Source organism: Pithys albifrons, chromosome 1, assembly GCF_047495875.1.
Source record: "Pithys albifrons albifrons isolate INPA30051 chromosome 1, PitAlb_v1, whole genome shotgun sequence".
NCBI classification, from domain to species: Eukaryota; Metazoa; Chordata; class Aves; order Passeriformes; family Thamnophilidae; genus Pithys; species Pithys albifrons.
This window is the reverse complement of record NC_092458.1, coordinates 22,597,389-22,622,094: the sequence shown is the minus strand read 5'-3', so window position 1 is coordinate 22,622,094 and position 24,706 is coordinate 22,597,389. Positions and strand designations below refer to the sequence as shown.

At 37.6% G+C, this 24,706-nt stretch overlaps 1 protein-coding gene across 3 annotated transcripts; it reads left to right on the top strand.

The window, feature by feature from the left end:
• The first annotated feature begins 4,043 nt into the window (after nt 1–4,043).
• On the top strand, nt 4,044–24,498 carry IL18R1 (interleukin 18 receptor 1). 3 transcript variants are annotated; one of them, XM_071578029.1, is made up of 13 exons: nt 4,044–4,188; nt 5,724–5,899; nt 6,389–6,538; nt 6,830–6,944; nt 7,956–8,196; nt 13,691–13,868; nt 15,504–15,657; nt 16,154–16,216; nt 18,438–18,594; nt 18,773–18,906; nt 20,277–20,438; nt 22,021–22,179; nt 23,753–24,498. In XM_071578029.1, exons 4-13 carry the CDS (start codon nt 6,896–6,898, stop codon nt 24,088–24,090), a joined length of 1,635 nt encoding a protein of 544 aa, XP_071434130.1. In that variant the 5' UTR covers nt 4,044–4,188; nt 5,724–5,899; nt 6,389–6,538; nt 6,830–6,895; the 3' UTR covers nt 24,091–24,498. The 3 variants fall into 3 exon arrangements, with proteins under 3 accessions (XP_071434130.1, XP_071434214.1, XP_071434038.1); XM_071578113.1 differs by lacking the exon at nt 5,724–5,899 and having other exon boundaries at nt 24,015–24,498; XM_071577937.1 differs by lacking the exon at nt 5,724–5,899.
• Nucleotides 24,499–24,706: the final 208 nt, after the last annotated feature.

The window sequence follows — 24,706 nt, the reverse complement described above, 5'->3', positions numbered from 1 at the left end:
TACAGCATTGGAAAAAACATATTTGGAAGGCGATATGTAAAACTGATAGTATATTCTATTGAATGTACAGCTGTATGTTCCTGACTCTTCCAACTGTTGTAAAACTACAGCTATTGGTTTAGAAACATATCATGCATATCCAGCTTTGCTGTGTACAGTGGGAGAATGCTGGGTGCTGCATAACTTTTGAGCAAGGTCCTGACAATCTCTGTTAATGACATACAGATAAGTCCACAAAAGTGAGTGGAAGAACAGTGGGACCAAAGTCCATGGGGGACCAACATGTTGTGACCAATATACAAACCTCAGCTCACAGCAAATTATCAGTGGCATCCCTTAGGAACTGATATTGGTACCAGTACTGTATAGCATCCTTACTCATGACCTTGACAATGGAACAGACTGCACAACCAATGGATTTTCAGACAGAAAATCAAACTGGGGAAGGTTAGTTGACCCCTGGAGCACAGGACTTCTGTTTTGGACTGCAACAGGCCAAAGAAATGGTCTGACAGGAAACTCACAAGGCTCAATCCAAGGCATGTGCAAAGTGCTGCATCTGGAATTGAATAAACCTGGTACAAGTGAGACACTGACGTAGTTGAGTCCAAGGAAAGACTACCAAGAGCACAGATCAGACAGGGAGAAGACAAGAGGCCCTGTTTCTATCTACAAGAACCTAATGGAAAGACAGAGAGAATGGATAGACCCGGGATCTTCTCAAAGAAAGACAGAGATGGGACAAAAAAGAAATGGTACTTATTAGAATATGGGAAATTTACATTACATATTAGGAAAAAATATCACCATATGCATGGACAGATGCTGGAACACGTGCCTAGAGAGGCTGTAGAATCTCAATCCTTATGAGGGTTCCGGTCTCAGTCCCAAGTACCCTGAAGGGAGGCTGGACCCAGAGGCCCTTTCCAACCGGAAATATTCTGTGATGCTATGATGTAGAAGAAAGTTTGGAAACATTCAACTTGTGTACTTTAAAATTTCTGAGAAACGAATGAAGCTCTAACAGACACATTATCAGTCTGTAACCTGCTTTTTTGCATCAGGGGTAAATAATGCTGAAAAAACCTATTGAATAAAACTTAGCCTCTGTTCAGAATTAATATAACTAGTATATAGAGATGACAGAAGTAGATTAAAGTGGACTACAGCCAGGTAAAAGCAAACAGGTCTAGCCTGTTGTTGCAAGAGTTGAATGTGTTTCAATTTATGATGGAAATAATTTCACAGTTTAGATTTTTCAGTTAGCACCTTGGCGTAGTGTATTTTGAATGGAAAGAAAGATGTCAAAAACTGTGAGAAGTAACTGGTCTTCCCTGGCTGGTTGATCAGGTGGTCAGAGCTTCTTAAAAAAATCTGTTTTCCAATATTAGTGAAAACTTCTATTTTCATTATGACACATTCAAACTGAAAATTTAAGCTGTAGCTATTTTTAGTTGAGTTACTTCTCTAACATGGGACTATGACTTCATTAAAATTGTATTAGTCTCAGAACTAAAAAGTGTAAAGTTTATTCCCTTTCATATACATTCACATATCACAAAGATATGACATTAGTTGAAAATACCAATTGAATCACTTTCTGGGGCAAATGAAAGTTCAGAAGCTTGAGGCTATTTAAAAAAGATATGAAAGTAAAAGAATATGAGAACCACTCACGGAAAGTACTGCTCCAAGAGTGAGTTAAAAAAAGTTTCCAAACTGTTGTGATCCAGACTTAGTCTGTGAAAGTGAAAACCTGATGACAATTTACTTCATCATTTTATTTATTGACTGCTAAATAGCTTTCAGACTGTCATGCCAAATCATTATCATCTTCCTGATATGCTTTCTTTTAAGTTTTAAAATCAAGTACTAAGTCATAAAACCAAAAAGTACCACAAAGCACCTGATACACATTTTTAAAGGAATTATAGTGAGTTAGATTCTTAGCTGACTTTCTTGAAGCTGTGCTCATTTACATTATCCAAAGGTCTGATTGTTGCTATATACATATTATTTCAATCTGTGATGAGAAAAAGAAATGAGGTAAGACAGCAAAATTCTCCAGTGCTTCTTTGTTTCACCTTGGCAATGAAAATATGCAAGACAGCCAACTGTGAGCAATCTCTCCCTCCTTTTTAGTGTAACTTTCTTGTTTTACCTCTAAAGTGACACCTCCTGTTGCAATTGGAAACTTCTGCATTTGCAACAGGTAGTTATCACTGAACAAATTTCCGAAAATAAAAAGGGTGATATGAAAATAAAAGAATTCCTGAGGGAATGATTTTTTTCCTGCTGTTATCAAAGTAACTTTATTTAGAAGTATAGTGAATCATTGCACAGTACTTAGCAGATAAACTATTCATATAATTAACTGTGGGAAGCATACATTTATTCAGGAACAGGACTCAAATAGGAGATACGGCCATCAGAAACTCCTGATGGAACTATAGTTCCAATATATCAACTTTTGGCTAAAAAGCCAGCTCAGGTACTGGGGCTTATTTAGAATACATACACTCCCTTTGCAGTAATGGAGTTATAAAACGTTTTAAGTCTTGAAAGTGTACATTACTCTCCCTCTAAAGGGGATGGTAGAACAGAAGAAATTAGCACTGAAATAGGGGCATTTCTTATAAAAATGTTGTAGGATCATGTATTTTGCCTTGTTTTTTTTTTTTTTTTTTTTTTTTTTTCCTGTGGATATTCTGTAATTTTGGGGAGGAGGGAGTAGGGTGGTGGTTATTTCTTTTGTGTGTGTGCGTGTGTGTGTCTGTGTGTGTTTTGTGGTCTTTGCACAATATCAGCTTTTCAGTTTTAAGCTCTTTCCACGACCTCATTCTCAAACTCGTCAGCGAGATGGGGAGGAAGCTGTAGCAGAGGTAAAAGATGGCATACTTAGCCTAATATACGCGTTCCTAACCCTCCGTCCTTCCTCCACCACACTTCTTGGAAAAGAGTCCTAAAACGCGCGTTCAGCAGAAGAGCGGAGGAAGACACGTTTCTGGTAAAGACAACGGAAGACATCACCTCTTTACGCCTTTTCTTCCCCTGAAGCTTGTGAGAGAGAGGGAGGGTGCCCTTCCCCGCCCTCCCTACCCGCCCCCTCTCGTAAAAAAGATCATCACTCCCTTTCTCGCGGGGCGCATCGCCAGGTTTCGCCCGGGCGGGGAGCCAGCCCAGCGCCCCCGGTAAGCCTGGCACTGCCCAGCGCCGGGCACCGCTGCCTTCCAGCCAAACTGGGAAACGGCCTCTGGAAGCACCCGCTGGGTGCCCGGACCCCGCACGCCGAGGCAGGAACGGGCAGCGCGGAGCTCCCGCCGGGCGCCCCGGGGCAGGTGGGGCTCAGGACAGCGGGGGGGCCGGGGAGGGGCAGGGGGCTGGGCAAGGCAAGGGCTGGGCGCGGGAGGCTCCTTCTCCCCTCCCTCGGAGAAGTCGAGAGCCTCGCCCGAAGGGCATCTCTGTGGTTGTGCGGTGCGCCGGTACTCGCTGGCCGGGGACTTGTCCGGGCCGCCCTGCCAGTCCCCGCCCTGCCAGTCCTCCACCCTGCCTGTCCCCCACCCCGCCTACCCCCTACCCTGCCGCGCTTCCCTTCTCCGCCACTTGTCCCCCAAGCAACTTGGGTCGGACACCTCTCTATGGTTCTCTTCGGGGCCGTGATTGACCTTTTGGTTATCACAGAGCTGTCATAAATAGTTTAGCCCTGAAAAGGGCTTATTTCAGCACACAGTCCCTCACCGGCACTGCCAGGTCGCTCTTTCTGGGCTGTCCGCAGCCCTTTCCCTCACACCTGGGTGGCTTTGGAGGAGGATGGGCTCCTTCAGTGCTGTTGTAGGTGGTAGGAGCAAAAGATTATGCCTAAAACATTTGTGTATCAACTCTCAAATACCTCATTTAGAAAAAATATTAATATTAGAGACTTGCTATTACCATTCCATTAATGGTAGTAAAAATTAATTTCTCACATTTACCGTTTTGGTTTTCCTCCCTGCAGTCAAGTGTTCACAAAGTAATAAATTCAACTCATTCTTTTCAGGTTTTCATATTGAGCTGTTTATGTTTTGACTCGCTGAGAGGGACGGCTCTCTGTTTCAGTGTTGAATGAGGTTCAGAAGAGTTAAAAGTTGCAGCTCTCTGAATTTTGGAAGACTAACTCTGCCTCCACTTTCCACCTGCATGACTTGCATAGTAAGTAAAAAACTGCACTTATGTTCTTTGAAATTAAGATGGTTTTTCATTTTTTACCAAGAGATTGCAATCCTGGCAGAATGGTGCTTGGACCTAGTATGGTGAAGACAACTATTGGCTAAATACTTTTGTTTTCTTCATGAATGTTGTGCAAATTATGGCATTGCATGGTGATATTTAAAAAATACATAGATTCCTCAGGAAGTAATTCTTAAAGAGGGCATACTAGTTGCTTGCCTCCTTTGACCCCAAAATAATTCTTTGAACAGTCTCATGTTCAGAAGAATCTGTTAGTATTTTTAAAAAAGGAAGTCATAATCCTTTGGGACCACAATGAGTTTTCCAAAAGTGTTGACCAAAAATAGTTACTTGACCAAAACTGAGGATCAATCACTTCAATGTATCAGTGCTCTTTCATTCCAAAATCTTCTGGTGATTCTGTAAAAAATAAAAAATAATAAAAAAAAGAAAAGAGGAATAATTATAATGGTGCTTAAGTACACAGAATTGTTTAGTTCATGAGATATCATTGATGCACTTTACAGAACTTAAACCTTCAGTTTGTTTATAGTTTTTGTTGATTTCACAATGGCACAAATGTTTTTAAGAACCATTTTTTTTATTATTAAGACTCCATCAGCGCTTTTAAATATGTATAAAATTTGAAAAACAAGCTTAAAGCAATTGTCTGTAAACTACGAGCCTTATAGACAAGTAGCATTTAATAAATTTTCTTTGAAACTGCTGTTCCCTACTACTGCTTTAGCATTTTGCCAATTGAGTATTTCTGTACTCCTATACTAAGCAGAGAATCATTGTTTTATTTATAATAACTCTCCATGTTTTTCTGACAATTAGAAATCTTATTCTCTTCCTCAGAGAATCTCTTCATATTAGCTGACTTTCACCAAAAACATTTATCTTTTTTCCCCTCTTTTGCCCCCTCTCTGAGATTTTTATTGAAGCAGACTGCAAACCATATGGCTCAAAGACAAATAATTTTAGTTGACAGTAGGACTATTTCAGAGAGATTGATTAAGTTCAACAGCAATGTGAGAGTAAGATTAAGGTCCTGTGTTTTGCCTTTAAGAGTAGTTGTCAATATCAAACATGGTTACCTTGCATTATACTGTGTACATTCAACAAAACTTCCACCATGTGCAGATGTGATATACCAAAAAGAATTAGATTTAAAATTAAAAATCTGGTGATAATTGATTTAATCTTTATGTAGTGGATCTTAGTTTTATGGTCTGCAACAGCTGTATTTCTTCTGGGTGTTGTAGGGTGGAAAAAGAAAAGTAAATTCAAGAAACTAAAATAAAGAGAGAAGCCCTTCTTTCCATGTGAAGTGCAGGAGCTGGATACTCTGTGTGTAATAGGGAACCAAAACCAGGCCTGGCAAGTTTACTGTATGACGCTTTAAAGTTTCTTGTTATAGTACTCAGTATCCAACTTCTAGCTTTCTAAATCTGGATCTGACTACAGTCTGTCTGAAAAAAGGGATGTGAAATACTTCCTTCATCTCCTTACAGTGATTTATGGGATGATGATGCACTTGTAAAGAACTGAGAACAATAAGAGAGGGAGAGAAGCTACACAGTTCGATGTCATTCTGGAATACTGTTGGAAATGCAGTAACCTCCTGCCTCCAGGCTCTTTAGGTCACAGAAGTTTCTGACTGTTAATCTCAGGGCAGTTTCTTACAACAGTAAGTGTGTGTTTTCTCACATTGCTACAGGTTTACTTAATATAAAAAAGAAATGGATTGCTAGGGAGAGTTCTGTTGGCAAATCTCTGAAATACATCTGAGGTGCATCTGTGTATCTCCTTTGCCCAGGCATATTTCTGTCAAACTAAGCAAGGTTATCTGTCTTGTGTTGGGGAGTTGAACTGAGCTGATCATGCATCTAATCTGTTTGTTTTGTAAGCAAAATTGAGACACAGTTTTAGGACTAGCTCTGTGTGTGTCAGTTAACTTGCTATTCCGAGGAACCTCAGAGAAGATGGTCCATGATGATCTTATTTAGTGGCATTTTCCCTTTGTCTTTGAAATCACAGTTGACTACACATGAAGCAATTGAATATGAGCTGATTCATGTCCTCCCCCTCAGTGAAAATGTTAGTACTCCCAGCTGGTGCTTATTGCTTCCACGGACAAAATTGTAAGACAAAATTATGTCTCATTGTTTTCCAACAGGCTCTAAATTAGCCATCAACGTATCCAATCTACAACATTGTGCTGTTCTCCTTGAAGGCAAGGGAAGTTTCTACTACCTTTTTATACAAGCTCCAGTCTTGCAAAGTTTATATTCTCTGTGAAGAAAAAAAAGCACCGTTCTATCCAGTGGTAGGTATCTACTGGTTTGGGATTTGAGTGCTTTTCTAAGATTGTGAAATGCATCTATTGAACAAGAAAATGGAAGAAGAAAACCTTGCAATGCTTTCTGAGTTTAAAATAAACTTGCTAAGAAAAATCTAGACACATTACCTGATGTATGAAAATAGCTGTTATGATAAAAATATGTAACTTCCCATTTGGAAAGCCTTCTTCAGCACCAGGCAATACTTACACTTCTCATATACTTGAAGGAATTCGTTTTGCTGCACTTGTGATGAATTGTGAATCTGTTTCTCTTAGGGTTTCAGAACAAGCAAGAGCAATTCAGTTTCATTTTTCTGAAGAAGTGAGAAGTAACTCAAGAAAATGACTCTGGTGATTTTTTTTTTAATGTTTGTCATGGAATCTGCCACTGGTAAGTAAAAGTATTCAATTCAATAATAGAACCTTCAAAATTTGTGTCATGTTCTTGACAGTTGTTTGGAGTAGTGCCAGTTTTGTATTTTGCAGCTGGGAACAAAAACGTGAAGGTTTGCCAGTTTCAGCCCAGATCCAGACTTGGGAAATTATGAAATAAGGAGAGCAAGAATGCCACCTGAAGACACCTGATGATGTTGTGTGTGACCATGACTGTATGAAGAGCCTCAACAAGCAAGAGAATGAGTCTCTTTCTTTTTGTGCCATTTGAAAGTGTGGTCACAAGAGTTGCTAAACAACAATAATCTCTGAGAACCTCAGGAGAAATAGTGAAGGCTTATTTTGTTTTTGATTGCTCATGCTAGATCATGGTTCCTTTTCTGTATTTTTTATGACTTCTGTATGCAAAAGTAAATTTGGGAAATTGTTTGGAAAGGCAGACTTCAGGAGTAAATTTTACATGCATAATCTCATTGCAAGGAAACTTTCCCTAAGATCTCTGAACTTTTTCAGAAATATATCTGCATAGAGATTTAGTTTTAATTAAGAAGATAAGAAAATGCAAATTTTAATTTATGGGATCTGTGCTTTTATCTCAGCCGTATTTTTCAAGTTAAACCATATGTGAAGCATTTTTCCTCTCCCCTTCCATTTGTGGCAGCTGCTTTACTATAGAGTGTGGCCAGATTCTGGCTTTTGTGCCAGTTTGATTCTGACACTGTGGAACACACATGAAAGCCTTATAGGGATAGGAACGTGTCCCTTCTTTTTCACTCTCTTTTTCTTTCTGGTTTTACTTGTGTAAGGTAGAATAAAGGCTTGAAAAAAAATGAGTTTTTCAGGAAGTCTTGGTGGAATAAACAAATGCTCCCAAACCACATTGCTGAAAGCAAGTTACTTTATAATAAAGAACAGCAGCACAGCAAATCACTTTAAAGTCAGGCTAACATAATTTTCTGAAAGTAGTACTTGGCTTCCTAATGTAATCTTTTTTCTCCTTTCTTTGAAGAGAAGCTGTGTCCCCTTCGTACCTCCATTGATGTGCTAGAAGGAGAATTTTTTTTCCTTTGTTATCCTGAGCCAAGGCAAGAGAATTTTCAGGAAGAAGCATACATAATAAACTGGTACAGAGAAAATGCTGGAAAGCAGCAACTGATAAAGGAAACACACAGAATTGTTTCACAAATGAATTTTCTGGAGTTTTGGCCAGCTGAACTCAGTGACTCTGGGAATTACTCTGTTACTCACAGGTGGGTGCACAATCTGGTGGTTGAACATCTTGCCTTTGCACATGTCTGTGATGAAGACCATTTCTTTGTCTTCCTTTGTATAGCTACTACAAAGGAGGTGCAGGGAACTGGATTAACTGTGGTGTTGTTTCCTACTTCTTTTCACAATAGCCATCAAGGTGGACCTATAATATTTACAATTATCTGGAAGAAATTGCAGCCTTTTAAACATTCTGTAAACCTTTTGATAAGGCAGGTAGCATTTCTGCTGGCTTGAGATTAATTACCTAAACAAAATGAGCGATAGGCAACCTTTCTGTCCACTGTCAAGTAAAAGGAAGCATTTGCTTGTCTTCTTCCCCAGACTTGTTCTTGTTTGCTGTGTTGGGTGGATCTCGCACTATGAGGCCTGTCAAGTTGTCCGTTTGTATAGTAAACTAAATAGGGAGCATCATAGCTGCACTCTGGTTTCTGTGCAAACCTTTGCATGCTTGGAGCCATTCAAAGAACAAACAAAATAAATGGATTTGATTTCTTAAAACTGTAGAACATCATGAGTCAAAAGGAGAAATCCGGGGGGGGCTCCATTATTTGGTGGTAGTCTTCATTGCAATACCTTGAAAGACTAGAGGACTAAATAAAAGGTCTGCTGCATGGAGTTCTTATGACTAACCTGCACTACAACCATAATTCAACATTTACAACTGAAGCAATGATTAATTTGAAGCAGATTACTTTCCATGTAATTATTAGTGCTGTTCTCCAAGTAATATTTCTAAGGTTCTTGCCTGGTTTTTAAAGGGTACGAGACTGCGGATAGTGAAAAATACTCTTCATATTTTTTCCAGTAACATTGCAGACTCAAGCTCAATAATTTTCAGTTAAATTGTTAATTTCCAAGTTAACTTCGAATCTGAAAACTTTGTTTTATTTTTCCATGTATCATTATTCTTATAATGTTATTGATGTTATTTTTAAAAGTACTGAGTCATAGTATATGAAATGTTGCATACTTTCAGTTGTAGGATAAAGCTTGAGAAAAATTTTATTTATGTGATGAACTCAGTCTTGAGAGAATTGTCTTTAGGGGTGATGACCATGGTAGTTTGTCTACTTTGCTGTGCAATTTTGTGTAAAGTTGTATTACTCAGATATTTGTCTTAAGCAACACAGCTGAAGCATACTGCTCAGTTTCAGTGTGAAGGGGTTAACATTAGATGATACCTGACACAGGCTTATCTGTTGTCATGGAACTGTACTTCACATATCAAGTATTTAAATTTTGGCTTAAATTTTGGCTTTATTTATGGCCTTGTTCAGTTGTCTGTATGGTCACTTCACAAAAAAGCTATCAAATCTAACAATACGCTCTAATGACAGCACCTACCAGTGGCACAAAATGGACACTGACTTGGCATGGGGAAATGTAGGTGGAGAGCATACCTGAATTTCCAGGCTACCGAAGGATATTGCCATAAGGAATCTAAAAAGAGGAAAAAGGAAAGAAGAAAGGAGAGCTGTGATAAACCTAGATTTAATTCATGATTGTTGTGGTTTTGTGATTATTTTAAGGACTTGGAGTAATGACAGTAAATCTACAGTAAATTGAAAGAACTGTGTAAAAAAATACAAAATTGTAAACCTCAAAACTAAGGGAAACAGCTTTATAAACAGAAGAAAGAAATGACCAGAAAAGAACTTAGTTAAAACTATTAGGATGAAGTTTGTTAAAATAAGGATTTGTTGTAAAACACAAAAATCTCAGAATCCTTTAAGAAATATCATGATTGACTCATTCGCTTAAGTAAGAAACTCAGAAGAAAGGTTTTGATTACATAAAATCATTCATTTGGAATTAACAGTTTTGATTTTCTTATTTTTTGTCTTGTCTTCTAGGATGATATTATGCTTCTACATTTCAAAACTCAGTTTTAAAGGAAAGTATTTTTATTTTGTAGAAGAGTTTCTTACTCTGATATATATATATTTCTAAACCTCACCCCCCACCACCCCACCCCCCACCCCCTTCCAAATTTCTTTCTGGTAGGCTGCACAAATACTGATTTTTCTGTTAGGATGAGAATGAAGGCACATGCCAGAATTTTCCAGTCCTCCTGTGGGAACTCTTCACAGGTCTCACTGCTGGAAGTATAGGCATAAGTATATAAATATATATATATATATATATATATAATTTTCCACAATTTAATTTAGAGAGAGGTATTTGTAAGCTATATGGGAAACGATTTTTAGAATACTTATGACTATTTAGGCAGTTTCAGTGAACAATGTGACAATTTCATGTACTGCAGATTTTCAAGAGAAGAAGACATATTGACAGATTTTACAAACTAATTAAATGTAGGGATTTTTCTTTTCCTGATGCATTGCAACTGACAGTATGCAAGAAACAAGAGGAGAAAGTGATGCAACAATGTTTCTATGGTGTATTAACCACTTATTTTTTACTTAAAGAAGAATTAGAAGTTTTACAGATAAACCAGGAGAGCCCTGCTGAGAGACACGTAGCTGAAATGTGCATATGTGTGTGTTGATGTGTTCGTATGTGTTTGCTATACAATATTTAGGATATAAATTCAGGAATTAATGGGCATCATCTCTAAGTGTGGTGTCCATCTTCAGCAACATTTCTTGAAAATAAAAAATTCATATGTACTTGTGAGAATCGTAAGCAGAGAAACTGTGTCACAGATCTTTGGCAGGACTTCTAGTTTATATGGGTTTTTTTGTAGCCTCTATCCTGTGGTTATCAAAGAGAAAAACAGAATGCAAAAAATTGGGTCATCAGGTTGCTCCATGTTGGTCACCTTGAAACTGAGAAAACTTACAGGTTCCCAAAAAAACCCCAAAATAGAGAGATCCATGATAAACATATGATACATTTTAAAATCCTAATATTGCTCACTTTTTCAATATGTTTGGAATAGATAAAAGCAGTGGGAACATATATATAGAGTTAATATGCAATGTGAAAGGCAGAGTGACAGGTTTGCAGTACATTGAAATGTTGAGAAAACACTGGCTTGTTGCAGTGAAATAGGTAAGGGATGTCTTAGAATTGTCTATGTAGCCAGTAAACCTGGTTCATATTGTCTAAGGGCTTTCATTTCCCTTCATCATCTCCTGAGATTTTGTTCCTTCTTGGTTGGTTTGGTGGGGAGAATTTAAAAGCTGTTAAGCCAGAAATTCTTTTGTTCCCCACAAAAAAAATTACTAAAGAATCTCAGCAAATAAAAATCAATATAGAATATAGCAATTCAGACACTAGTAGTTTAAACTAAATTAGTCTTTTTTTTTTTTTTTAGTTGAAAACCATATGTATGACAACTAGAAATTTTGTAAGACAAATTCATCTCTGTTTGCATAGGGATAGTTTTTACACCTTTCGGGGATCTGCTCCTTGCCAGCTTTTGGCTCACCAGGTGGAATATCTTGATCCACTTCGAGTGAAATCCTCATATTTGTCGAAATGGCTTAGCCAAACAGAATCACAGAGAACATACAGCTTTACTGACCCTTTTCTTCCACCTTCTGAATCTAGATAGTAAAATAATATGTGTCATGGCTAGATCTGTAAATGTCTCTTCAGCAGTATTCAGATTAATAGTGTGGTGCCTAAAGAAGCCTACAGACTAACTGGAATTAATTGGAAATAATATTTATATGTACAGCTAAACTCATCCTAGGTACCTTTACTGTCAGGGAGAGAGAGACCTTTCTGGAATCCTAAAACAAACATATTAAATAAACTGCACTGTAAGAGGCTGACTACTGACTGTGGTCCCACTGCTGGCTGTGATTAGTAGCTCTGATTTAAATGTGTAAATATGATTTTGAAGAATAAGCGAGAAGGACTCCAGCTACTGTGAATACCCATACAAGCACGTCTCTGATGGAGAAGTTTTAGTAAGGCTTTTCCTGTTTATAACACCATAGTTAACTGCTTGAGAAACCAAACCACTGCTCTGGTTTACAGAGTCAATTGCAATTATGAGTAATGAATATCTCTAGTGAGTAAAGAGAACAAGGAGAACCTGTGTAGGCTGAGAAAGGGGTATAAAGTGAAAAGGGTGAGCAGAATACATAAATACCTTTGTTTGGCAAGCTTAAAAAGAGGAAAAGAAACAAGCCAAGACTTAGTCTAAATTCATCATTTAAATGATGTCCTGATAGTTCTTTTGCATCTTGTACAGCCAAAAGGTATGTCAGTCAAGAGTGGTGTTTAAACTGATATACTCATCAGAGATGCTTCTCTGTTCCAACTGCTTTGTCCTCTTGGCCCTTCTCATTGAAACTAGTTTTAGCTATGGGAGCAATTTATTTTTCTTTTCTTGGAGGCAGAAAGATTCAAACATATATATGAAGATATGACTGACATTGTAGGGAAGTGCTCTGTGATTGCTGCTTTTGCTTTTTCAGGCCCTGTTTGTTCAGAAAACAAATGAGAGCTCTAAGCACTAATTGCGAAATCTCACCTGTTAACTGACAGAATCTCGCCCACTAACTGACAGCAACATATGGCTTTCTCTTAAGCTCTAACTTTGCCAAATTTAATTCAGAAGTTCTCCACATTCCTTTCCTTGGTAGTCATGTGTTTGGACATACCCAACAGTGAAATAACTCACAACTATAATCCGACTCTTTTGAGTAATATATGGATAGAACTTCGTGGAAATCCGAATGACAATGATTGCCTAGATATTCAAAAGAAGTATTTTTGGAGCATATTCATGTGATCTTTTTTAGATACTGCATGGGATGTGATGACTGCTGTAGAAGCAGTAGTTCCTGACTCTTCCAGTGAACATGGGGTGGTCAGCTACTAAAGACCTCTGATCAGTGCAGACTCAAAAGAAAAAGATACATCCTTTCCAAAATGCCTTGTTTTGCAGAAATGCTTGAATCCATAAGTGATTCTGTAATTCATGAGACTTGTGGAGTTTAGAAATATTTTCAAAATATCAGTGACTCTCTGCTGAGTATTAAACAATGACTAATGTTGCTTTATGAACAGCAGTAGAATTGTCTATCTCACTTTTGATATATTTTACAAATACATTTTTCAGTTACTGCTTTGAACCTTAGCAAGACATAGGAAATTAAACCTGCAAAATGTTTAGCTGATTCAAGGTCCTAAAATTCTTTTATGCTGTCCTGTAACTATGCATGATGCCACAGATTGTTACATTCTCGTTTGGGTCAATGTAGCACATATTGTCATTTTCCATAGATATAATTGTATTGTCAAATGTTTTCTGATAGTTGATTTAGTGTAAGTAATCTCTTTGTTAAAGGAAGCAACACTTATTTGGGAGTGGAAAAGTAACAAAAGGGAATATAAATAATTAGGTCACTTTAGATGTACTTTTTACCTAACAGGTTTATTAGAGAATTTTATTTTTTTGTATATTTTGTGTAACTCACTAGGCTTCATTTTTTAAAGAAGGTCCTAAAACTTATTTTGCTTCTTTTTTTCCTTTCTTTCTTTTCATAGCAATGGAAAACAAAATTTCACAATTCAGAAGTGGACTTTGAATGTACTTGAAAGAAATAAAAGCAGTTGTTTCAACAGGAATCATTTAACAACAGAAATAAAAAATGCTGGAACTGGTCATTCATTGAAATGCAGTGATTTGTCTGTCAGTGAAAATGACAGCATAACATGGTACAAGGTAGTTACTGAAACAGTGTCACTCAAATCATTGGCTATAGAAACAAAGTATCTGATTGCAGAAAAAATTAATTACAAAAAATTTTTAGAAGCATCTACAAACACTGTAAAGCCTTAATTTCTCAGGCAATTAGGGGAAAAAAACCATTTAGACAGATATATGAAATAAAGGTTTTCTCTGCTTACAGTTTTATTAAGAAATATACATGTTTCAGAAGTTATTAAACTGGTAGTTTGGAATGGTAAAAGATCTTATGTGTATGTTTGTTTGCTGATTTGAAAATAGCTGGCTGCTACTGTGGTGACACAGATATTATACTGATGCTAAATGAAGTGTCAATATATTTGTTTTACAGTTGGCATGTACTTGCAAAACAATTGCAAACTTTTCACTCTTGCAGTTTCTTAACACTTTTTGTAAGTGTATAACAGATCCAGTTCTGCTCATTTTAAGTGAGTCATCAGTATTATCTCTACCAGCTTTTGCCAGAGCATAACTGATAGTTGTGTCAGCATCTGTAACTGTTGGGTGTTGTGCTTAACTGGTGGATGAAACAACCTGAATGGGATTCTTGCACCCTGTTGCATCGTCTTGAGCAGCTCTCCTTGTTCCTCTCTGGTCTCCTGGTTGGAGTGACAGGTCCTGTTCACTGCATGTTGAATCCATTTCAGGAAGGGATTTTGACTGCTTAAGTATGGGCACCTGGAGTAGCCTGGCAAGAATGAGCTACAGCCCTGTTTTCTTGTCCTTTGGGGCCTGGGAGGATGGGACCACTGAAGGTTAGGCATTATGTTTTCCTCAATAAATGACCATACCCCTAGACTAGCCTCTTTCATGGCTAAACTGAGTAAACCAATGCTTAATATTTTAATGCCTAATGCATGCCTTATAATGTGAGACAGATGTAGAAACCATCCTTGACCCTAAATATCCTTTAGGACTTGATTGGGTGAAAATTTTCGAAGTCTTCTTATTACACCCTAAGCTGAGATAAAACAGGAATGGTCACACATGTATTTTGAACAAGAATCTGCTAGTAAACATACACATCCTGAAAATGTCCATTCTTGGACAATTTCTATCAGCGATCATTTCCCTTCTGAGCTAGGGTAATTCAGATCAGAACCAGATATTACTGCCTTTTAACAGGACATTTCACTTGGCATGTGCTGTGAATTAAAAAAAACACCCACAAACTAGAGTTTGTTTAAGGGATAGGGAGAGTAAACACATGAAAGTCCAATTCTTGCCATCCTCTGAGATGGTTACTTCCCCTGTTGTTGAGGCATTTTGTTTTAACTTGAAACATCTTCATAAACTAGACAGCTTTGGGCCACAAGCAGATGAGATCTACAGACCCAAGCCAACATTTTTGGGGAAAAAAAATGTTACTTTAAAGTTGCCAAAACAAAAACAAAGTATTTTTATATTTGGACACTTACCTGAAATTACAGTGTTCCATTTAAGCGACCAGGAGTGAAAATTGGGTTTCCACCTCTTTTGGGTTGGACATATGTCATTGATATAGTGAAAAGGCTGATGGTGACACTTTGTTTCAAAACCAATTTTTTATTTCTTTAAGGTTTAGAAGGCATGTGTGCTACAGAATAGTGTTTTCTGGTTTTATTGATGCAGGACTGTAAGAAATATGAAAATGAAACAGAGAGGGAACTGAATTTTAGAACCCTAACAGCACAGGACTCTGGGATATATACCTGTAAAATTATAATCAGTCATGAAGGAAAGATATACCACAGCACAAATACAATTAAATTGGTAGTAGAAGAAGGTAAGAAAGTTTTCTAAAATTTTGAATTGTACTTTTTGGTTCACTTTACAATGGAGATTTTTAATTGCATTTCTCATTTGATAAATATATACAAGGGGGAACAAATCTGGTAGTCTGGACTATTTCACAATAATCTGAAAAGTAAAAAAGCAGAAGTTAAGATGACATAATACCAGTTTTGAAAGATGTACCTAGTATGTTTTTCCTGCAGATTTTTTTTTCCAAAATAGTTGCTGTAAGTAAGTTATACAAACTTAGATTTTTGCAGAAGAGCCTTTCCAACTATTTTAAATTGTGCTCTGTATATATATGTATGTGAAAACAATTCAACAAGACATACTATGTTTAAACTACTTAGTAATGCTAGAGTCCAGAAATTGTTCTTTGAATTAAATGTAATATATGCAATTAGTTTTAGAAATAGAGCAAGTATGTAATATTTACTGTGGAACAATGTATATGCGCTATTACTTCAATAGTAGTACTTCTATTTTAGATGTACCAGAGGCTGTAACTTTGGAGATAGTTGGACACCATGAAGAAATTGAAACAGAAATAGGTATGAAATTAGTACATGAATCTTTGTGGTAGCTACTGCATATATATACTTTTGTTCTGATCTCTTTATGGCTGATGGTGTGGTTAAGTGTAATTAAACTAAGAATTGTCTGTGCACCCTCCTGTATCTCATGTAACCTCACACCTGCTTATGTTTTGGCCAGTGTATTCCAAGATTGATATACGAGTACACTAAATGTAACTCTTGCAGAGGCAGAAGCTGAGGTTGCTGCTATGACCAGCAAGAGAAAGGGATGGTGGTGATAAACCATCTCTCCGTGGCTTTCTTTTGTAGATGGCAAACCCCATGAAGCAATGTGTAAAAGATATATGGTTTGTTCAGTGAACAACAATAATGAGAAATCTCCTTGCTACCTGATCCAGCTGAGGATACTATTCTTCAGGGAAATGAGAAATGTGAGGGGTGACAGTACTCACAGAAGGTCTGTCACTGCTTCAAAAAATTTGCTATGTTGTCAGGAGAGCTTACCTGTGCTTCCAGATGGGAGTAGGTTAGATAACATGATCTGCAGGCTTCACACAATCTTGGGTAGAATGCCAGATTTTGTCATTGAGGCTGTAATTAATTTTTAAAACCAGAAATTTACCTGTCTTTTTCATCTCCTGTACCTAAGGGCTTCTCCCATCTGGTTACCTAATCCTTCCTTTCCAAGTCTTATCTCCTCTGTGGCTCATACCTGTATCTCATTTGCTCAACTAGGACCTCTGACGCTAATTTTCCTTCCTTACTACAAATACTGCTTGGTAGGTCTTTTTTCCAGTGGTAGTACCTCAGTCCTATGATGTCTCTGACTCCCAACCTCCTAGTACACCCTTTCTGTACATTTCTTCCTCATTGCTGTACTTGTGCCAACCCTTAGAAGTCAGCTGGGTTCAGCATCAAATGATTATTAACTGTCTTCCATCCCTTATCTGCCTTGATAAGATCATTTGATAAGATGTTTGAACTACTTGCTCAGAGATTGAGACAGATGGCATGGTGGAGAGCAAAGGGAATTCTGGATGACTTAGGTTCAGAATCTTAAAAGCCTGTCATTGTTTAGATGGTGTTCTACAATATTTTGATAAAAATAGCTGTTGTGTGTGCTGGAAAAGCTAGAATTGCAGGGTAGATGATACTAGAGGGCTAGCTCTGTGTTTCAGTCCATGTGACTGTGGTTTGAATTTCTGAGGTCTGAATCTAAGATGGCCAGATTTTCAACTGGATCCTGCTTTGAAGGTTCTGGAACTATCCACTCTGATAAATCTTGAGAAGTCAGCTTATGTGTGCACTTAGAGAATTGCTGGGCAGGCCTCTCTTATTGTAAAACATTTGTGCATATGGCCTGAACAAGGACTTTTTTTGTCTTAACTAAGCGCATTCTGGATGTGTTCCCTGGAACTGATGATGGTACAGCCTAGAAATGGTGGTACAAAGTTGCAGCTAACTTCATGTCAAACTTCCCAGGACAGTGTTCAAAAAACCCTCACACTCCAGAGCTGCAGTATTCTGCCTTTATTTTTCCAAGTATACTGTTGTTCTTTTGGTTTTGTACTTTTTAAAAATTAACTGAACTTTATGGGGTGGTTCCTGTCACTTCCAGTTAGTGCTTTGAAATGGGACAAGTAACTGATTGAGTGAATAACTTATTCACATATTCAGGAATTTCCAGGTGTGGAGCTTGGATGAGAATTTGTTCTGTAAACGTTCAGCAGAAACTTTGGTTTTACTGAATAATCATATACAGTTTACCTATTACAATCAATTGGCTGTACTTCCCCTTACCAGTTACTTTACCTGGCCCTTGAGCGCTAGTGATATGTTGTCCTCTTCTGTCCTCTGCCTGCAGAATATAGTCTAGTTCATAGAATCACAGAATATTGGGAGTTGGAAGGGACTCACAAGGATCATCAAGTCCAACTCCCTTTAGTTCTCTAAAGTCTGAAATACTCTGGCCTATTTAGACTTGCCTGGCTATGATGATTTATCTGAGAGAAAGCAATTGATTGTCACTCTGCAACAGGGTGCTACAGGGCTGTGTGCACAATTGCTGAAGCCACCACCAGTGCAGGCGGAACATCTATAAAACATTGAGCAGGAGCTACGAAATCCAGAAGGGAGCACAACTCATGGGATATGTTGGCTGGAAAACTGACATTTGACTGCACTGTGAACATGAATACTACTTCTGACTAGATCTTCTCATGTAATTTTTTTTTAGGTAAAGAAGAGATACTCAATTGCACAGGTTTCTTGGGTTACTTTATGCAAGAAGATGCCAGCCTCTACTGGTTAATCAACCAAACATTTCCAGAACAATGTACCAGTATCCCTGAGAATGAATCTTCAATATGTGAAGAAGAGTTCAAAAAAATACAGTAGGTTTCCTGATAATTCTGCACTTTGTATGAAATAATGTTCTGCACTTTGTGAAACTGCAAATTTCTGTAAAACTGCAGTCTGAGGGTATTTTGGAACCTTTTTCTCTTGATCTGCCTCTCAGGTGGTTGTGGATTTCTATACACATAGTATTGCTAACACCATTTCTCGTTGCAGGTTGGGAAACAAGTTCTATGTCACAAGGCTGCTACGGATTAAAAGAGTAACAGATGAGGACATGCATAATAATTTCACCTGCATGTTGCAAGCTGATGAAATCACACAGATAAAAATAGTAAAGCTGAAGAAAAGTACGGCATAATCTATAAATCATACTTCTCATATGTAATTATCAATCGTGTCACCCTTCTCAATCCTAAGGGCAGGGTACTCATTTCAGAACATCTCCTCAAATATGTCTGCTTATGATAACCCTCATACTGGACCTAACAACACCCTGGGTGATTCCTCCTGCTTTGAGACAGGGCCTGCTAGAGCAACTGTGTGTGGGTTCCGTAGTCTAACTGCTGCTGCTGTGGACACAGTGGGAGACAGATCCCTGGCCAGCATGTTGTTAAGATCCCATGAAAAAGTGTTCCTCTGTCTTCTTCTACTACTGACATTGGCGGGATCACAGGAAGTATATATCCAAACTTGGTGCAGCCCTCAGTCTTCTGTTTGGAATGATTTGTTTATTAAGCATCTCTTTCCAAAATTAAAATCTGAGATTTTGGTTGCTTTTTGTGTGAGTTTGGTAGGGTGTTTGTTGTTTTTTTTTTTTTTTAATGTTGTTTTTGTTCTGTTTTTCCTGAGAAGGCCAGTCTTTTCTGTTGCTGATAATGGCTGAAACATTCTGGTCAATGGTTTCTCTCTTATCAGGGACTCTATCCTTCTAGCTATGGAAAGCTGACCTCTACCCTATAGTAGTCCTTCACATTTATAGTCCAGATAACCAGGAGATTCATCACAAATGGGCATTCTCTTCTTGTTTTCTATCTCTCTCAGACCTTTCCAAGCTTTACTGGGAGGAAATATGTAAAAATAGACTTGTCAAAAGATGATGCATATAATAAAGCAAAGGAAATACAGACTACAATGATCATGTCTTGATAGTGCCTTCATAAAAACTTCACAAAGCTAAGTGTTAAAAATCTATGTTCAGAACTAAAAAAACCCCAAAGGTAACATAATAATAATAATAAAGAATAAGAAAAGCCTGAAAGAGACTAGAGACAAGAAAAAAGAGTTTGGCCAAAAAGGTTAAAAGGGACATTAAGGACTGTTATGGATGGATTGAGAGAGGGGTGAAAGGTATGTAATAACAGCAAATAAAAAAGAACCTGAAGAAAACTCATCACAAAAGTGGGTGAACATCAGTTTGCGATGCTGTACAACTATGCAAATCTGTAGTGTCAGTCTTGAACTCACATACAGTGCGTGAAGGGTACATGAATGTGTGCAAGACTGTTTATCCAGTTTTTAGAATAACCCATGTTCTGTAGTTTTTCTCCATCTGAAGACAAGTGGCATGCATATGGGCTTGAAGTATTAGCAGGAAAGAATTCACATCAACATAGTGATTTTTTGAGGTGATTTTAGATGCCATCAGTACTGGATACAGTAGTCTTGTCAGATAATACTCTTTGCTAAGACTATAATTTTCTGGGTTTCTGTTTTACAGGGAACACCCAAGATCTGCCTGTGCACATATTTACAACTGGAATGGTCCTTGCTGTACTATTTCCATTTGTTGCTGTAGCTGCAGTATTCATATGTGTGATGTTTAGGGTCGACTTAGTTCTACATTACAGGAATATATGCAGAAGAGATGACACTCTTGGAGGTATGACCTTGCTAATGATGAAGTTAAAATAAGTGTATTGATTGAAAAGTAGTTTCGGGTAGGAACTATAAAAGAGTCATCTTTGAGGAAGACAAAAAAATTATCTTAAATCCAGGAATTTTGTGTTTGTAAAAGAGAACTTGATAATCAGATGCTAAGGTGTGTTTGTTTTATACCTGTGGCAATAACAGCAGGTAAACACAGTGAAGAAGCTGCCTCTGGAGCAGGTAATGGAAGGGACATGGTTAGATAGCGTTCAGTTGAGCTCTGTTCTGCCATATTCACAAAAAATGATAAAGGCAGAAAAGTTTGCAGTTATCTGCCTGTGAAGAGGATGAGCACTCTGGAGTTGTCAGCCAGGCATACTGACAGAAATTTGTTTTGCTCTCACTGATGCTTTTCAGTGAGGGGCAGGTTAAAATGTTTCCTTGGCTGTAGAGGCCATTGCAATTTTTCTAGGTTTGTCATTACGCACATTTAAGGCAAGCAGGAGTGCACACTACTAGTATCTTGCCAGGCAGCATCACTGTGGCCCTTGCAGAAAGCAAGCTGTTACCCGGGTCAGGGTATTTGGGAATATTTTTTTGAAAACTGTGGTGAAAAAACTTGCTGTATATATGGACCTGATTTTCTTAACTTTCCTTGGACTCTAAATCAGCTTGAATATAACTTGAATAAATTGGAGTGGTTGGAGATTTGTCAGTAATGGGTGGATGTCATTATGCCTACTGGTGTTATGTGTCTATTTGTTGGTGTTAGCTATTACTGCGTACACTGGCTTACAGGGAGGATCTCCAAGAACCTGAACTAGGCGGCCCTGGAGGAGCTGCCTGTTGGATATTAGCAATGGATTTCCTATTCCTAGAGCTCTTACAGGTGTAGGGTTTCATTGACTTTATGCTCTTATGAACTACATGCAGTAAAGTATTCAGAAAGGGAAGCAAAGAAATACAATTTAAGATGCAAAGCCATGTGCGCCACTGTATTGATCCAGGTAGTTCTGTTGCAAGGTTCATTATAACTCAGTGTGGTAGACTTGGCCTCTGTAAGTCTTCGTGTTTGTGTAAATTACTGCCCAAAGCATGACCAGGCATCGTATACTCTTATACTAAAATAATTAACGGATTTGTTCTCTTTTGCCGGTACCCATTCTACAGAACTACCTGATACTTTCAGAGAAAGAGTAAAAAAAAAAGTGGAAATCTGCAATATCTCTTAAATAGCAACTTCATCAGGTTATAGATATATTTTTTTGCTTCTCTTCATTTCTTGATCATCACAGATGTGACTTTAATGGTTAAATTAATCTAATTTTATTTCTAAAACACTTTACTGTAGAAAGGAAATGCTATTTTCACATATTTACCAAATGCAGTCAGGATATTGTGTATCAAATTTAAATTGACTCGGGACTTCTTTTGAATCTGATGGAGTGTGCTTGAAGACTGAGGTACCAAAAGAGAAAGCAGGAGTTTCTAGGTGCTTTGCTACTGAGACAATAGTTTTGAAAACCAGAATGGTGGATTAGATACTGGAGTTCTGACAGTTGCTAATAAGGCTACGACTGGCAATTTCTTTTCAGATGGAAAAGAATATGATGCATTTGTGTCTTACTTGAAAGACTGTGTTTCTCATATTGAAGAAGAAAGAGAATTTGCCTTGAAGACATTACCTATGATATTAGAACAAAACTTTGGATACAAGTTATGTATATTTGAGAGGGATGTATTCCCTGGAGGAGGTAAGTGTATTGAATATTCTTGTCATTAAATAGGCTCATCATTTTCATGCAAAAGTAGAAGTCAGAAGGAATTGAAAGGATACATTTTTTGTTTAATTTAGACTGCGTGCATGCAAGTTTGCTTGCACAAATTTTACATATTTTATAGATATATTTGTGAATTCATATACACTTACACACAAACACACACATGCATATCTTTAATTACAAGGAATCAAGATGAAAAGATGAGAAAGGTAGCAAGGAGAAAGATAAGGTGAGAACACCAAAGATGTCAGACATTTCACAGTAATAGTGCTTTTGCTCTGTTTTTGCTGAGGGCCAATGAATATCCTTTTACTGCACAGAGCAGCTGGTGTCTCTGGTGCGAGTTAGTCTTAAGCAGGTTGTATGTTTGCTGTATCTTCAGTGTGGTGGTTGAAATGATTTTTGAAATGTAAATGGGTGCCATAACAAAATAGAAATGAGAATATGGAATTTTGTTTCTCTACATGCTTGGAAAAAAGATACTAGGAGTTTCCATTTAGTCCAATGAGCATTAAGATTTCATTGTTAAAACCACAGAACAATAAGATCAACCAGCCTCCCTCAGTAGGCAGGATCTTGTCTCCTCGGATCCATTCCCAAAATATTTTTCTAACCTAAGAGGTACAGCTCTCTCAAGCCTTTTTTCTTTTTGACTTATTTATCTTTAAGTGTTAAAAAAAGGTTTACTGAAGTGTAGAATCTGATTTTTTCAATAGTTTTAGCTTATTTCCTTTACTTTGGTCTGATCCATTGTGAACATGGAAGACAGAGTATTTCCATCTATTTACACGTGCCTTTGGTGTTGAAATGCCTTTGTCATCCTCCTTTTCCGCACAGTTTCTTCTTCTTTAGAGTACTTCTGGACTTTGCTTTGCCTTTCCCTGCAAGGCATGTTTTTTATATCTCTGGTCTTCGTAGACCTTGTTCCATGGAGTTGAAACAAGCACTGGAGGCTGTGCATGAAAATGGCGTTTGGTGTTTAAAGGGTATCACCATTTGCTTTCATTCATCGCTTTTCAGGCCAGAAGTCATGAATCTAAAACACAGTTTGAACTCATTCTGTCATTACATGCTAGTCTTATCAACCTTGGATTACTGGCAATAGATCTGGGTGTTTGGTGTCATAAAGAAAGGTGTAACCTGAAGGTTACTGAATATTTGGAGAGAAATTGCTGTTGGTGGCTTTCTGTGGATTCACTCCAATGGTATCTTTTATGAAAGAGCAAATGGATATCTGGATGAGGGAAAGTTAAATTTTGCTGTCACCTTCTGTACATGTGACTACTGCCAGGGAGCTGTCTAAAGTAGGTGGAGATTATAAGTAGGTTTTTGTTTGATCTAGAGAAAAAGTTTTGGCCACACCTGCCTTAGTTTTCACAGACCCTTAATCTGCAATACATATTAATCTCTTCATAAGTACAGGATGCTTACACGCTGTCATTTATGAGAGGAATATTTTTGGTACATATGTGATGTTAAAGAAAAATTCAATTCAGTGCCTATCCTTTCAATTTAATTTAACAACACATTTATCTTTAATTTGCAGCAATTGTTGATGATATCCATTCATTCATTGATAAAAGCCGAAGATTAATCATTATACTGAGCCAGAACTATGTTACTGACAGAGCCATATATGAACTTGAGAGTGGACTACATAAAGCCCTAGTTGAAAGAAAAACCAAGATAATATTAATTGAATATATGCCTATAACTGACTACAGTTTCTTGCCAGAATCACTGTCTCTTTTACCATCAAAGAGGGTTGTGAAGTGGAAAAAGGATAAATCTCTTCCTGTGAATTCCAGATTTTGGAAGAACCTTCGGTACCTGATGCCAGCAAAGCCTACCAAGCCAAAGGGCACTACAATAATATTTACCTAGACTCAGAAGCTGCTCAACCACGAACTGAGAACTGTGCCTTTAATGCAGTTGTATAACAATTCTGGCAACTGATGTTGTAGAAAGTGGCAAATTTTGCAAACTAATAAAATTAAATAATATTTTGGAAGATAATGTTCAGAAGAGGCCAACTCTGAGATCCGAGAAGAATGTAGAAGAATGTAAAAGCTTTTACAGTGGTTAGAATGATGTTAACCCCAACGCTAAATAGTGTCCCAGAGAAACGTTTCCTCAGCAATCTGCACAAGGAGTGAAAGTTTCATTCTGCTTAGGATTTACCACATGTCAAAAAGCACAAAGAAAAACATTTTTATTTCACATTTTTCAGTAATGTAGAATGATACTATTTTACTTAAATACTTCTTGAGGCTCCTCAATAAATACATTAGCATTTGCAATCTCTTATTTTTATTTAGATGCTCTTTTGTTTTCTATTTTGGTATTTTTAAAGGATTCTGACTGTAAGTAGACTCAAACAGCTTCCGCCCTGGAGAGCATGGCATGCAGGCTTTGGGCAATGTCAAGCAGTAAAAACAAATGAAAACAGACAAAATGGAGATTTGAAAAAGAGTAGGGCAGATTTGGACAGTTTGATAAA

Bases quoted from the DNA above. Each gene is read 5' to 3' on its own strand.
- IL18R1 (XM_071577937.1), top strand. From the start codon at position 6,896: ATGACTCTGGTGATTTTTTTTTTAATGTTTGTCATGGAATCTGCCACT. The intron at 8,197-13,690 runs GTGGGTGCACAA...TTCTTTTCATAG, and splicing joins AATTACTCTGTTACTCACAG to CAATGGAAAACAAAATTTCA. The intron at 16,217-18,437 runs GTATGAAATTAG...ATTTTTTTTTAG, and splicing joins AGAAATTGAAACAGAAATAG to GTAAAGAAGAGATACTCAAT.